Source organism: Syzygium oleosum, unplaced genomic scaffold (genome assembly GCF_021117445.2).
Source record: "Syzygium oleosum isolate NSW1041296 unplaced genomic scaffold, Sole_v2.1 Sole_v2.01, whole genome shotgun sequence".
Taxonomy (NCBI): domain Eukaryota; kingdom Viridiplantae; phylum Streptophyta; class Magnoliopsida; order Myrtales; family Myrtaceae; genus Syzygium; species Syzygium oleosum.
Window position 1 is genome coordinate 17,250,775 of NW_026607485.1, and position 15,642 is coordinate 17,266,416.

The 15,642-nt window shown below is 45.8% G+C and overlaps 1 protein-coding gene across 1 annotated transcript; it reads right to left on the bottom strand.

The window, feature by feature from the left end:
* Window positions 1-1,797: 1,797 nt before the first annotated feature.
* On the bottom strand, window positions 1,798-4,662 carry LOC115681122 (uncharacterized). Its single transcript, XM_056302705.1, has 2 exons — window positions 3,286-4,662; window positions 1,798-1,986 (listed from the first exon to the last, which is right to left on the bottom strand). Exons 1-2 carry the CDS (start codon window positions 4,660-4,662, stop codon window positions 1,798-1,800), a joined length of 1,566 nt encoding a protein of 521 aa, XP_056158680.1.
* Between the last annotated feature and the right edge of the window lie 10,980 nt (window positions 4,663-15,642).

The window sequence follows — 15,642 nt, forward strand, 5'->3', positions numbered from 1 at the left end:
GTTCGGGGCGTGACATATCGGGTCCACGTACAGTTTTCCTAGTTAGCCATTCCCTATTAGTCAGTATCCCGAGAGTGATCAGTTCCGGGCGAGACTTACTAAAACAAAATGAGAAATACACATTCATTTCATTGATCCTAGAAGTGGGTCGAATTCAGAATGTCACAACTCTTCCACCTTATAAAAATTTCTAACTCGAAATTTACAACCCAAACCCGTCTACTCGAACAACTGGGGGTGCTTACGTCTCATCGCTTCTTCACTCTCCCATGTGGCACCCTCCGTTCCATGATGCTCCCAAGCGACTTTGACCATCGGGATCGTCTTGTTTCGTAGCACCCGATCCTTTTTATCTTCGATCTTCACTGGCCTTTCCACGTACGACACCCTGTCGTCCACGTCTATTCTTCATATCTCAGCACGTGGGTCAGATCCGGCTCGTACTTCCTCAGCATCGACACATGAAACACGTTATGCACTTAGGACAAGTTAGGCGGCAAGGCGAGTCAATAGGCCAAATCTCCAATCTTCTCCAAAATCTTGAATGGACCGACATATCTCGGGCTCAACTTCCCTTTCTTGCTGAACCGGGACAGTTCTTTCATTGGCGACACCTTAAGAAAAACATGATCTCCAATCTGAAATTCCAAAGGTCTCCGTCTCCGATCAGCATAACTTTTTTGACGACTCTATGCTGTCTTTAACCTTTCCCGAATGATTTCGACTACCTTAACGGTCTGTTGCACCAATTCTGGACCCGTTATACTCTGTTCCCCAACTTCATCCCAACACACTAGTGTTCTGCATGCTCTGCCATACAATGCCTCAAACGGTGCCATCTGAATACTCTGCTGATAACTGTTGTTGTAGGCAAACTCAACTAAATGCAACTGTTCTTCCCATTTGCCCTGGAAATCCAATACACATGCGCGCAACATGTCTTCTAAAGTCTGGATCGTCCTCTCTGACTGGCCATCCGTCTGTGGATGATAGGTCGTACTAAACTGAAGCTTTGTCCCTAAGGCAGTTTGCAGACTTTTCCAAAAATTTGCAGTAAACCTGGGATCATGGTCCGAAGTGATCGTCACTGGCACTCCATGCAGTCGGACAATCTGTCGTACATACAAATCTGCATACCTTTCCAACTCAAAATCTTTTTGCACTGCCAAGAAGTGCGACTGACTAGTCAGTCTATCCACTATTACCCAAATCGAATCGTGCCCTCTATAGCTCCTTGGTAATCCCGTGACAAAGTCCATCGTGACATGTTTCCATTTCCATTCGAGGATTTCCAATGGTCGCAGAAGTCCTCCAGGCTTACAATGCTGCACCTTTACTTGTTGACAGGTTAGACATTTCGCCACATGCTTGGCCATATCCGTTTTCATCCCATTCCACCAGTAATGCTGCCGCAGGTTCTGATACATCTTTGTACTGCCTGGATGGATACTATAATTACTGCGATGAGCTTCCTTCAAAATTTCCTCCTTAAGTTCCACATCGTCGGGCACGCACAATCATCCACGGAACTTCAAGATCCCGTTCTCGGATACTTGGAAATCCGGTCTTCTCTTGGCGGCGTCCATTTCAACCATCTTCTGAATTTTTTGATCCGTAGATTGCAATGCCTTAATCTTGGTTTGAATTTTCGGTTTGATCCTCAACGCGGCAAGTAGATTCGACACACGGCTCACCTCAAACTTAAATTCTAAATCTCTTATCCTTTCCAATAAAGTCCATTCCTTGACCATCATGTGCGCCACACTCAACTTTCGACTTAGCGCATCCGCCACTCGATTAGCCTTTCCAAGGTGATACAAAATGTCGCAATTGTAGTCTTTGAGGAGTTCCATCCAACGACGCTGCCTCATAATTCAACTCCTTCTGTGAAAATGGATACTTAAGGCTCTGATGATCCATGTAGATCTGAAACTTTTCCCCGCACAAGTAATGCCTCCAAATCTTAAAGGCGAAGATGATCGCAGCCTATTCCAGATCATGAGTCGGATAATTCATTCCGTGCGGTCTCAACTGACGTGACGCATACGCAACTACTCTTCCATGTTGCATCAACACACATCCAAGCCCTTTCAACGATGCATCACTGTAGACTTCATACCCTCCTGGCCCGAACGGAATAGTCAATACTGGGACAGTCGTCAACCTATGCTTTAGCTCCTGAAAACTTCTCTCACACTTATCATACCATTCAAACTTCGTTTCTTTCTTAAGTAATCGTGTTAACGGCGTGGTTATTGACGAGAACCCTTCTATAAAACACCTGTAGTATCCTGCCAAACCCAAGAAACTCCGAATCTCTGTTACAGACATCGGTCTTGGCCACTTGGTCACTGTCTCAATCTTGGTCAGGTCCACTGAGATTCCTTCTCCAGAAATTATATGTCCAAGAAACACCACTCGGTTGAGTCAGAACTCACACTTACGGAACTTGGCATAGAGTGCGTATTCTCTTAAGGTCCGTAGCACTTCGATTAGATGTACCTCATGCTCTTACGGGCTCTTCGAGTATACCAATATATCATCAATGAAGACTATGACAAACCGATCCAAAAACTCCTTAAATACCCGATTCATCAAATCCATAAAGGCAGCATGGGCATTAGTCAAACCGAAAGGCATCACTGTGAATTCGTAGTGCCCATATCTTGTTCGAAAGGCCGTCTTAGGTATATCCTCTTTCCTAATCCTCAACTGATGATACCTTGTCCGTATATCAATCTTAGAAAATACTGAAGCTCCCTGCAACTGATCAAACAGGTCATCAATCCTCGGCAGTGGGTACTTGTTCTTGATGGTCACCTGGTTCAATTGCCTGTAGTCTATACACAACCTCAATGTCCCATCCTTCTTCCTTACAAACAACACCGGTGCTCCCCATGGAGACGCACTTGGACGGATAAAACCCTTGTCCAACAACTCTTGCATATGGACTTTTAACTCCTTCAGTTGTGACAGGGACATCCGGTACGGTGCCTTCGAGATCGGCTCAATTCTTGGGGCCAATTCGATTACGAATTCCACTTCTCTTTCTGGTGGTAAACCCGGCATTTCCTGAGGAAAAACTTCGGGAAAATTGCACACCACGGGTATTTCCTCTAATCTTGGCTCCACAACCGTCGGATCAATCACGTTCACCAAATACCCTTCACACCCCTCATCTAACAACTTGGTTACCTCAAGTGACGAAATCCAAGGGATCGAGGTTCCTCCTCGGTTTCCCATAAACTCGAATCTAGGATGTCCAATTGGGTTGAATTGGATCACCTTGTTACTACAATCCATCACGACTTTCTGCTTAACTAGCCAATCCATCCCGACAATCACGTCAAAGTCGAACATGGTCAATACCGCCAAGTCTATCCTTTCCTCTCTACCCCTAATTACTATCTTACAGTCAGGACACCCTAATGAGACTAGCACCCTATCATTCAGCGGAGTCGTTACACAAAGTATGACTTCAAGCAAAACCGGTTCAATTCCAGTCAATCTAACAAACTGTTCCGATATAAACGAGTGTGAAGCTCCCGGGTCCAACAAGGCATACGCAGTATGATCACAGAGAAAGACCGTACCTGTGACCACGCCCGGCGTTTCCTCAGCCTCCCTTCTTGCCATTGCATATACCCTTCCTTGAGCTGGCAGTCTACTCTGAATAGCCAGTAGGGGATTTCCAGTCTGATTTCCCATCCGAGGCGGCTGAGATTGCATTGGCGGTCCTGCTGGACGTTGAGGGCAATGTCTGATCTGATGATCTATGCTCCCACACCCTAAACATGCCCCAAACCTATTTTGAGAATGGTTCGGCTTCCTAATGTTCTTCTTGATGGGAGGGACAAAACGCCTATTTCCCGCCATCGGCCTCTTCCCAAAGCGGCGATTGTCTTTAGCCGAGGCAAATCGCGATCCAGAAGTGGCGGCCCTGTCCATCTGATCCCGTTCTATCGCTTGAGCTCGTTCATACATTTCTCCATAGTCCCGGATGTTCAGCGAGATCATCTGGCTACGAAGGTCCGGCTTCAGCCCATCCCGGAACCTTCGGACCTTATCTAGTGGGTCCTCCACCATTCTTGGCGCGAACTTCGATAGTCTTGCAAATTCCGCCTCGTATTGATCTACCGTCATCGATCCCTGGCGAAGTCTCATGAACTCCGCCAATTTCCTTTCCCTGGCACTCTTAGAGAAATATTTCCCGTAGAAGTTCTCAGTGAACACAGCCCAAGTCTGGGCAGTACCCTCAGGGAATACTCTCCCCTTGGTGGCCTTCCACCAATCATTGGCATTCTCTTGCAACTGGTACACAGCTAAAGTCACCTTCTCAGCCTCGGTGCACCCCAGAACTTCAAAGGCCTTTTCCAGTTCTTCCACCCAACGCGGTGCGGCCTCAAGGTCACCCTTTCCATCGAACTTTGGCGACTTTAACTTCAAGAACTGCTCCACCAGCTGGTGCATCTGTCTATTCACAGCCACTTGAGCCTGCCCTTGATTGGCTTGATTCTCATTACCAGCAGCAGCTGCAGCGGCCTCAGCAGCTTGGGCAATATTGGTAGCCCTCTCTTGAGCCTGCCTTCCCATCAAGTTTCCTATTTCCTGCAGTGCCTGAATGACCCCATCAATACTCGGGTCTCTCGTCTCTTGGCCCATTGCACTCGATTGTCCTCGTGTCCCTATTCCTCTGCTCATCCTCACGGGTTTTCTCACTACTCACCTACCTGCTATAATTCCATTCAGGAATTAGAGACCCAGGCCAAACTATACCAGTATAAGGTCCTAGGCAAAGAATCACAACAATCATTCGTATAACAGGCGGTCAATCACAAGCAGCATGAAGTCTCAACCAAAGAGATATGCGTACTTACCTCGGTCCTGCCGTACCTGCACTTTACGTGTCATATCCAACAATCAATCAATCACGAAAATCAAACTGTCTGGAGGTACATGTAGCACACAAGTCTCCCTATTAGCTACCCAAGGTCATCGCTGTCACATCCTGATTTTTGGGCCTCGGAAGCCGCAGGTAAATTGTAATATCCTCAATTTCAGTCCCTGAGAAATGGCTATGGTTTAAGTTTGGTGGTTTTCCAATTGGAACTAATTTTTACTCTTGTTTTGGAAAACCCAGTTTCGGTTCCTTTGTACCCCTTCGTTTTGTTATTTTTGGGGAGATTTTGTGATCCGAATTTCCAATACTTTCTTCTTAAAAGTTGTTCCAAATATCTTGAAGTTTTACATACTTTAATTTCATAATTTTTGGAGTTGATATGAGTGGTACGATGGACTGATTTTCGGACCGTGTGAAACTGCCCAGAATGGGTATTTCGGTGATATTCACACCGTCTTTATTTTCTACAAGCTTTTCTGAGCCGATTTTGGAAAAGTTTCCTTCACAAAAGTTGTTGAGAACGTCCTTTTCTATAATGTATATAAATTTGGGAATTTTCCGAGATGATTTGGATTCTGGACAGAGCTTACTTTGAGAAACAAGAATGCTGTTCCAGCGAACTGTTTTTAGTCTGTTTTGAGCTACTAAAAATGGTGTTTACAGAGAGATTCAAATTTCGTATTCTTCATGAAAAATGTTTGTTAAGATCTTGTTTATGACATATTGAAATTTGAGAATTTTTTAAGTCCATTTACTATGTTTTCAAGTCCGATTTCCTGAACAGTGCAAAGCTGTCCGGTTTTGTCAGATTTCAAAGATTCGGCATTTTCTATACGAGAACGTTGGAATTTGGACTTGGTGTCTTCTGGTGATTTAAAGTACACGTTTCGAGATTTCAAATGAGATATTTTATACTTTGATTGGAGGTCATCCCAGGAGAAAACGAAATTAACCAAGTCAAGGGTTAAATCTTCTTGTCGAAGTCACATTTATTGGTCCAAGCTTATCACCTTCATCATGGCTTTTGGCTTATGTTCTTAATGGCCATGTGAGGTAAGCAATGACCTCATGCCCCAATTGACCTAAGCCATGACTTAAGCCACACATGACATATGCCATGACTTCATACCCCAAACTTTGGCCCCAAGTTTTGTCTCTCTATAAATAGAAAGAAGGCCATTCGGCCAAGAGGGAGAGAGAGAGAAAGAGAGAGGACCAATGAGACTGAGATAAGCATTGGCCCTTCATCATTTTAGTTCATTAAGAGCATTTAATGGCATTAAATGCATGCTATGATGAGTCTTGACTTTGGAAGCTTTGTCATGATGGCCACGTATCTTCTTGAGCAAGTTGGAGAGCAACTTGGGGAGCAAGTTGGAGAGCAACTTGGGGAGCAAGTTTGGCTTTCCTATAAATAGGCTTGGCCACCCTCAAGCTCTCTCACGCCACTCTCTCCTCATCCTCACGCCACTACCATCTTGGTTCTTGCTTTCTTGCTTCTTGTTCATGACCGAGAAAAGAGAGAAAAAGAAAGAGAGAGAACTTATCGACTAGCTCGTGTCTCTCTTGTGGTTTGATCGAGTGAGGAAGCCACGTCCAAGGCCCGAATGTTCGTGTTCAAGCCCGAGCACCACCCAAGAATCGCCCGAGAATTGCCGAGACTCACGTGTCCTTCACACGCCTCGTTTTCTCTAGTTCTTGTTTGATATCATTGTGTAAGTGAATTCCCTAATCTCGGGAAAGAATGATGAGATGCGTTGTGACGTAGTTTGCTTGGACCGTGTTCGGTCTTGATTGGTCATCTCTTTGGCTTGTGTTATGTTTTGTGTTTGACGTTCATATCTCGAGATAGAAGCTGGAATTTGGCTAGTGATGTTCATGTGTTATAGCCATGCTTAGAGTTCTCTAATATTTATCGGCATGAACTTTGCTATTGATTTGCCATCGACACCGGTGCGGTAAGGGCCGACTCATGTTAACGGCGATCGATTTATCCTCACTTGACATTAGTATTTTCACTTGCTGAGTCTCCCCGACTCATCCCCCGTTTTTCCCTCTCAGGTCCATAGGATGGTCGAACGGACGGCGGCGACAGGGAGAGTTTGAGCCATGTTGGAGTTCGGGGAAAGCTAGGAGCTGTGAATCCGAAGTAGTGGGCTTAGGACACCCAAGCCACTTGTTATTGTTGTGTAAATGGCTAAAATCGGCTAAGTTGGCTTGTAAAATATGTTTGCGTGTCCTATAAATACAAGGTTTGCTCATGATGCTGTTTTTCTGAATCCCGCTGTTTGTTTAAAATGTGATTGTCCCGAGATATGCTTCCGCTTGTGTGTAAAGAAAGATAATAATGAACGGGACGTCACGTTAATGACCCCGAGGTCAGGGCATTACAGTTTAATTTGGTATCAGAGCAGGTTTTCCCTCCAGTAGGTGCAGTTCAGGGCAACTTACAATTGGCCAGTCCAATGAGGGCGGGGAGTGGCGCCGGGGCCATACGACCTAATCATTGAGCGGCCTCTAGGCAGAAGTGCCGTCAAGGTGAAGGGCCTGATCGTTGAGCGGCTCCTGGCAGGCTTCTAGGATGGCTAAAGGCAAGAATGATCGAACTGTGCACCGAATTGGGAAAACGATTCTAAAATCAAAGCGGGAATAAAGATCTGGAGTGATAAGGTGCGCTGAAGTTGGGTAGCCAGGAAACACCCCTATGCATGTGAATGATTGATTGTGGTTGAATAGGTTAAATGCTCTTGTTTGTTTGTGATCACTGACCTATTCTTGTATTGTAGAAAGTCTTGATAGACTACTGATAGCAAAATAAGTGTTCAGGACCAGGCTGCGACCGCTGAGGAAAAAGGAAAGTCCCATCAGGACGCCACGACCTTAAAAGAAAAGTCCAAGCAGGTTCCCCTCTAGTAAGTTGCAGTTCGGTGTTAAGCCAAGAGAAGGCTATTGAATTTTGACATAGCTCGATCCGATGAGGGTGGGGAGTGATCGCCGGGGCAGAACCTGATCAAGGAGCGGCTCTTGGCTGGAAGTGGACGCCGAGGCAAGAAGCCTGATCAAGGTGCGGCTTCTAGCAAGAGTGATCGCCGAGGTTAAAACCTTGAACAAGGTGCAGCTCCTGGCAGGCTTCTAGGATGGTGGGTAAGAAAAGGAATAAACCGAACTAGGAACTGAATTGAAAGTAAGATGGGAACTGTTACTTGAAATGATAAGTGCGATCTTCGTGATTGTTATAAGTAAGTAAATTGTGTTTGAGGAAGATTTTATCAGAGTAGCGCAGCGGAAGCGTGGTCAAGCTTGCTGCACTCTAGTATGTTGGATCGAGGTCGGGGAAAGAAAGGTCGCTGGTCCAAAGCTAGTCCACATTAAAGTGGATGCTGTAAAGGTACTAAGGTAAGTTAAGTCCCAGGTACGTATGATCTTTTGAAATTCTAGGAAGAATAAGGAATTTGGCCTATCGGTTGGCGCCGCCACCAAAACTTGCTCAGGTACATGTTGTGTTCCATGTATTGATATTGTGAAAGTATGAGCCGATCCGGCACGCGTGCTGAATTTTTTTTGACAAGGTCAAAGTGGACAGCAGAGTGTCCAATGCTAAAGAGCAGGTGCGGATCGTGGATTGTAAGGAGCAAGTATTGAGAGGTAAGGCCATTCCCTTAGTTAAGGTCCTATAGTGTCACCAGGGCATAAAAGAAGTCACCTGGGAGAGTGAGGAATTGAGGAAAAGTTGATACCTGCATTTATTCGAGGAACCAGGTACGCGTTTAAATTTCGACAACGAAATTTTATTAGAGGGGGAGAATTGTCACATCCCGATTTTTGGGCCTGGGAAGCCGCAGGTAAATTGTAATATCCTCAATTTCAGTCCCTGGGAAATGGCTATGGTTTAAGTTTGGTGGTTTTCCAATTGGAACTAATTTTTACTCTTGTTTTGGAAAACCCAGTTTCGGATCCTTTGTACCCCTTCATTTTGTTATTTTTGGGGAGATTTTTGTGATCCGAATTTCCAAATAATTTATTCTTGAAAGTTGTTCCAAACATATTTAAGTTTTACATACTTTAATTTCATAATTTTTGGAGTTAATATGAGTGGTACGATGGACTGATTTTCGGACCGTGTGAAACTGCCCAGAATGGGTATTTCGGTGATATTCACACCGTCCTTATTTTCTACAAGCTTTTCTGGGCCCATTTTGGAAAATTTTCCTTCACAAAACTTGTTGAGAACGTCCTTTTCTATAATGTATATAAATTTGGGAATTTTCCGAGATGATTTGGATTCTGGACAGAGCTTAATTTGAGAAACAAGAATGCTGTTCCAGCGAACTGTTTTTAGTCTGTATTTGGACTACTAAAAATGGTGTTTACAGAGAGATTCAGATTTCGTGCTCTGCATGAAAAATGTTTGTTAAGATCTTGTTTATGACGTATTGAAATTTGAGAATTTTTTAAGTCCATTTACTATGTTTTCAAGTCCGATTTCCTGAACAGTGCAAAGCTGTCCGGTTTTGTCAGATTTCAAAGATTCGGCATTTTCTATACGAGAACATTGGAATTTGGACTTGGTGTCTTCTGGTGATTTAAAGTACACGTTCCGAGATTTCAAATGAGATATTTTGTACTTTGATTGGAGGTCATCCCAGGAGAAAACGAAATTAACCAAGTCAAGGGTTAAATCTTCTTGTGGAAGTCACATTTATTGGTCCAAGCTTATCACCTTCATCATGGCTTTTGGCTTATGTTCTTAATGGCCATGTGAGGTAAGCAATGACCTCATGCCCCAAATGACCTAAACCATGACTTAAGCCACACATGACATATGCCGTGACTTCATACCCCAAACTTTGGCCCCAAGTTTGTCTCTCTATAAATAGAAAGAAGGCCATTCGGCCAAGAGGGAGAGAGAGAGAGAGAGTAGCCGCGAGGGAGAGAGAGAGAGAGAGAGAGAGGACCAATGAGACTGAGATAAGCATTGGCCCTTCATCATTTTAGTTCATTAAGAGCATTTAATGACATTAAATGCATGCTATGATGAGTCTTGACTTTGGAAGCTTTGTCATGATGGCCACGTATCTTCTTGAGCAAGTTGGAAAGCAACTTGGGGAGCAAGTTTGGCTTGCCTATAAATAGGCTTGGCCACCCTCAAGCTCTCTCACGCCACTCTCTCCTCATCCTCACGCCACCACCATCTTGGTTCTTGCTTTCTTGCTTCTTGTTCATGACCGAGAAAAGAGAGAAAAAGAAAGAGAGAGAACTTATCGACTAGCTCGTGTCTCTCTTGTGGTTTGATCGAGTGAGGAAGCCACGTCCAAGGCCCGAGTGTTCGTGTTCAAGCCCGAGCACCACCCAAGAATCGCCTGAGAATCGCCGAGACTCACGTGTCCTTCACACGCCTCGTTTTCTCTAGTTCTTGTTTGATATCATTGTGTAAGTGAATTCCCTAATCTCGGGAAAGGATGATGAGATGCGTTGTGACGTAGTTTGCTTGGACCGTGTTCGGTCTTGCTTGGTTATCTCTTTGGCTTGTTTATGTTTTGTGTTTGACGTTCATATCTCGAGATAGAAGCCGGAATTTGGCTAGTGATGTTCACGTGTTATAGCCATGCTTAGAGTTCTCTAGTATTTATCCGCATGAACTTTGCTATTGATTTGCCATCGACGCCGGTGCGGTAAGGGCCGACTCATGTTAACGGTGATCGATTTATCCTCACTTGACATTAGTGTTTTCACTTGCTGAGTCTCCCCGACTCATCCCCCGTTTCTCCCTCTTAGGTTCATAGGATGGTCGAACGGACGGCGGCGACAAGGGGAGTTTGAGCCATGTTGGAGTTCGGGGAAAGCTAGGAGCTGTGAATCCGAAGTAGTGGGCTTAGGACACCCAAGCCACTTGTTATTGTTGTGTAAATGGTTAAAATCGGCTAAGTTGGCTTGTAAAATATGTTTGCGTGTCCTATAAATACAAGGTTTGCTCATGATGCTGTTTTTCTGAATCCCGCTGTTTGTTTAAAATGTGATTGTCCCGAGATATGCTTCCGCTTGTGTGTAAAGAAAGATAATAATGAACGGGACGTCACGTTAGTGACCCCGAGGTCGGGGCGTTACAATCGCTCCTTATCACTCCAGGCTTCGACCGAGTTGGATTGAGCTGACCTCGCTCTGATACCAAATCAACGCGGGATGTCACACCCCGAACCCTACGGCACATGGCATCCCTTCTTTGGTCGAATTAGTGCGACGTCCCAGGACGCATCGCCGACCCAAAACTCAAATCAGAGAATAATACACATGCGGAAACGATTATAGACCCGTACATAATTAAACATGACCAAGGTAGCAACAAATATCATAAACACATACTTACATTCATAAAATGAGGATTTACAATATCCGTTAAAAACATAAGTATATATAAACCAAAACGGGTTAGCAGCCACCAACATCAAAAAGGGATTTGTGGCTCGGGGCGGTCAGGTACTATATCTAAAAATGGTTTCTCCCAAAAAGTGTCGGCCCTAGCTATGCTCTAGGCTAATCCCTAGGGTATCCAATCCGGGTCGGATCCCGAAGACTCGGATGAATCATCAGACGACTCGAACTCAGAATCCAAAGACTCTTACTCGGACTCGACCTCCAACGGCTTCTCCTCGGGATCATCCTTCGGCTCTGACTCTAGCTCCATCGGCTCCGGTTCGGGATCGAACTCCCACTCCATCGGCTCCTCCTCCTGGTGGTCGAAATCCATGTCGGACTCAAAGATGACTGGCCGGGGGTCAGAATCCGCCTCGGACACGGCATCGGGACTCACTACCTCTCCATCAGCTGCATACGGATCCCACTGGCCTAGCCCATCAAACGGAACGTCGAAAGTCCTAAGGGATCCGTGAAAGCCGGTCTGGTCCCGATAACACCAACTAAGGTAGGGATGGGCCTTGAGCTGTGGCCTGCCCTCGTCGACCCAAACGATAGTGTAAAATCTAATATAGGCCTCCCCGTTTCAACCGGGGTACTCAATCACCGAACACTCTATATGGTTCGGGATCCCAAAATGTAGTGGTATGCCGGCCATCCTCAAGGTCGGGGGTATGAAATATTTGGGTTTAACAACAGTGAGAACGAATCTCAGTGAGTAGACCCCCTAAACCTAAACTAGGCTAATATGCACCTCGTACCTCCAAACAAGTAACCATCAAACATACAGTCCAGTACTCAAACGACTTAGGCCCTCGGGCCCAAATCAAACATATAACCGACCCTGCAGATTAGGCACATAATAATAACACCAATAAAACCAATCATGGCACCAACACAATATCAATTGGCCACAATCACTTGCCATGCACATGCTTGCACTCATTAATGCACACTTCGCACGTGTGCCAATTCATCAATTAATCTCTGACCCGCGTTAAACGTATTAGGTCCATCACTGCTCGGGACTCGCGTAATACGCCTCAAGTCCGTGACACAACCCGCATGAACGACGCCTCAGGTTGGCCATCATCCGGCAAACCGGGTATCGTCCCGCGTTAAACGCTTCAGGATGGGTTCAATGCCCCGCGTTAAATGCTTCAGGGCTTATATGATCACACGTACACACTTCACCAATTATTATCTGAACCCCGCGTAAACGACGCCTCAAGGCATTTTAGATGATCACATGCTCAATGCCATTTGTGCAAACTCACATGATTCACATAATATGCCGTCACTCAATATGCACGAAACCATGGCCATAACATCCAAAACTCAGGGCATCAATTGAATCTACATTGAGTACTCAATTCACATAACAACATGCTCAATTCATCATTTAATGTAATTCAGCCACGGTACATAATTTGACACACCAAAGATCATGCAATTAAGTCATTGAAATCACACAAGTCTATGACCCACAATGTATTCTCCTTTTCACGGCCATATCGAGCACCCCTTGCAACATCACAATGTCGCACAAGTAATTTAAACGATGCCTAAATATGCCACTTATGGTCCAATCAAAACACCCATGGCAATACACCTTTAAACCATAGACTAGCAACATATTGTCCATTCAAGCTCACATTATTCATCCCTTAAACAGACCACTCTAGGCCTCTAAATCACCTTTAAATCATCACACTAGGCCACCAAAATCACCACATGATCAGCCCTAATCACCGGCCCTAAAACGACCCTTAAATTACCCTAAATAATCCCTAAACTCGTCTAAAAATGCATCAAAGCCTAATTAGGGTTTAGGGTTTCCACTCACCAAGGTCCTAAGCTCCAAAGGGTGCCGAACTAAGGGAAAAATGGGCCGGACGGTCGCCGGATCACGCCAGACTAGCAAGGAACTCCGGCGGCTCCCACGGCGGTGATTGGCGGCGGCGACGGGCTGGTGGCTCTCAGCTGAATCAAACGGAGAGGTAGGATGATGGTGATGGTGGTGAGGCGTGGAAATGGAGAGGGGAAAGGTGAGGGTGGCGGTGGTTGCGGTGCGTGAGGCGGTAGGGCGGCCGGCGGTGGCGGCGGCACACAGCCAAGGCGGTGCTGGTCGGTGCTAGTGGTGCCGAAAATGAGAGAGAGAAGGGGAGAATGAGGGAATGGGGTGGCCGAATGGTGGTGGTGGCGCGCGTGAGGTGGTCGAGCGGCCGGCGGCGGCGTGCAGCTCCTGCGGTGGCGGCACGGCCACGGCTGGGCTGCTCTGGCGGCTTGGCTTCTCGTGGCCAAGGGGAGAAGAGAGTGGGGAGAGTGGGATGGGGAGTGGCCGGCCGAATGGGGGTTAATGACGGAGGAGAGAGAGAGAGAATGAGAGTTTAAACAAAACCTTGAGTGGGAGTAGGTGACCCACTCCACTCACATTGACAAGCCTATCCACCCCACTATCAACCTAATCCAATGGCCAAGATTAAAAGACCAATCAATCACATCTAAAACCAATGGCTAGTATTCAATCTAAAACAAAATATCTAAGGGCAAAGTTGAGAATGAGCAAGAGTGATGGGGGCAACATGGTCCATGAATTTCGGCTCTCTTGGGGGCTGAATATGTCTATATTATTCTCCAATAATTCGGAATTAATGCATAAGGCTCAGGGGCAAAATGGTAATTTTTCACTCCCAATCCAAAATTTCCATTTTTCGACCATACCGATCCCAAATATGATTGGCCACACTAATACGACGTCGTCCTTGAAAATTAGTTGTGTACGTTCGTAAAATTCAACGCTCAAGTCCGGATTCAACTTAACGATCAATTTCGCTCAAATGCGATTTTAGCGTCTCTTACTAACGGGTGGCTTTTTAGGGGTTATGCATATCGACCTAGGGTTACTCGAGTCGTGACGGTCTCGAGTTCCAAGAGAACGCAAGGATCTATCGCTAGTTCCGGAGGTCGCGATCGTTTTGAGTAAGTTTAGGATCGTTCGCCATGCGTACTCTCGGTCGTACGGAATCACTCGCGATCCGATCATACGTCGTTGGCAAACCAAATCCGTCGCCCTCTTTGGATCGGCCCACATTGGCCCAAAATATTCCCTCGTCGTTCCTCGGAATCGAAGCTTGATTCACGGTCGAGTTCTTGGGTCCACGTACCGTTTTCCTAGTTAGCCATTCCCTATTGGTCAGTATCCCGAGAGTGATCAGTTCCGGGCGAGACTTACTAAAACGAAATGAGAAATACACATTCATTTCATTGATCCCGGAAGTGGGTCGAATTCAGAATGTCACAACTCTTCCCCCTTACAAAAATTTCGTCCTCGAAATTTACAACCCAAACCCGTCTACTCGAACAACTGGGGGTGTTGACGTCGCATCACTTCTTCACTCTCCCAAGTGGCACCTTCCGTTCCATGATGCTCCCAAACAACTTTGACCATCATAATCGTCTTGTTTCGCAGCACCCGATCCTTTCTATCCTCGATCCTCACTGGCCTTTCCACGTACGACACCCTGTCGTCCACGTCTATTTCTTCATATCTCAGCATGGGTCGGATCCGGCTCGTACTTCTTCAGCATCAACACGTGGAACACGTTATGCACTTGGGACAAGTTAGGTGGTAAGGCGAGTCGATAGGCCAGATCTCCAATCTTCTCCAAAATTTCGTATGGACCGACATATCTCGGGCTTAACTTTCCTTTTTTGCCAAATCGGGATAGTCCTTTCATTGGCGACACTTTAAAAAAACATGATCTCCAACTTGAAATTCCAAGGGTCTCCGTCTCCAATCGGCATAGCTTTTCTGACGACTCTGTGCTGTCTTTAACCTTTCCCGAATGATCTCGACTGCCTCAACTGTCTGTTGCACCAATTCTGGACCCGTTATATTCCATTCCCCAACTTCATCCCAACACACTGGTGTTCTGCATACTGTGTCATACAATGCCTCAAACGGTACCATCTGAATACTCTGCTGATAGCTGTTATTATAGGCAAACTCGACTAAATGCAACTGCTCTTCCTATTTACCCTGAAAATCCAACACGCATGCGCGCAACATGTCTTCCAAAGTCTAAATCCTCCTCTCCGATGGCCATCCGTCTATGGATGATCAGCCGTACTAAACTGAAATTTCGTCCCTAAGGCCGTTTGCAGACTTTTCCAAAAGTTGGCGGTAAACCTGGGATCACTGTCCGAAGTGATCATCACCGGTACTCCATGAAGTCGGACAATCTGTCGTACATACAAATCTGCATACCTTTCCAACTCAAAATCCTTTCGCACCGCCAGGAAGTGCGCTGATTTAGCCAGTTTGTCCA

Bases quoted from the DNA above. Each gene is read 5' to 3' on its own strand.
- LOC115681122 (XM_056302705.1), bottom strand. From the start codon at position 4,662: ATGGGCCAAGAGACGAGAGACCCGAGTATTGATGGGGTCATTCAGGCA. The intron at 1,987-3,285 runs GTGATCCAATTC...GATCTGGAATAG, and splicing joins TGATGGATTGTAGTAACAAG to GCTGCGATCATCTTCGCCTT.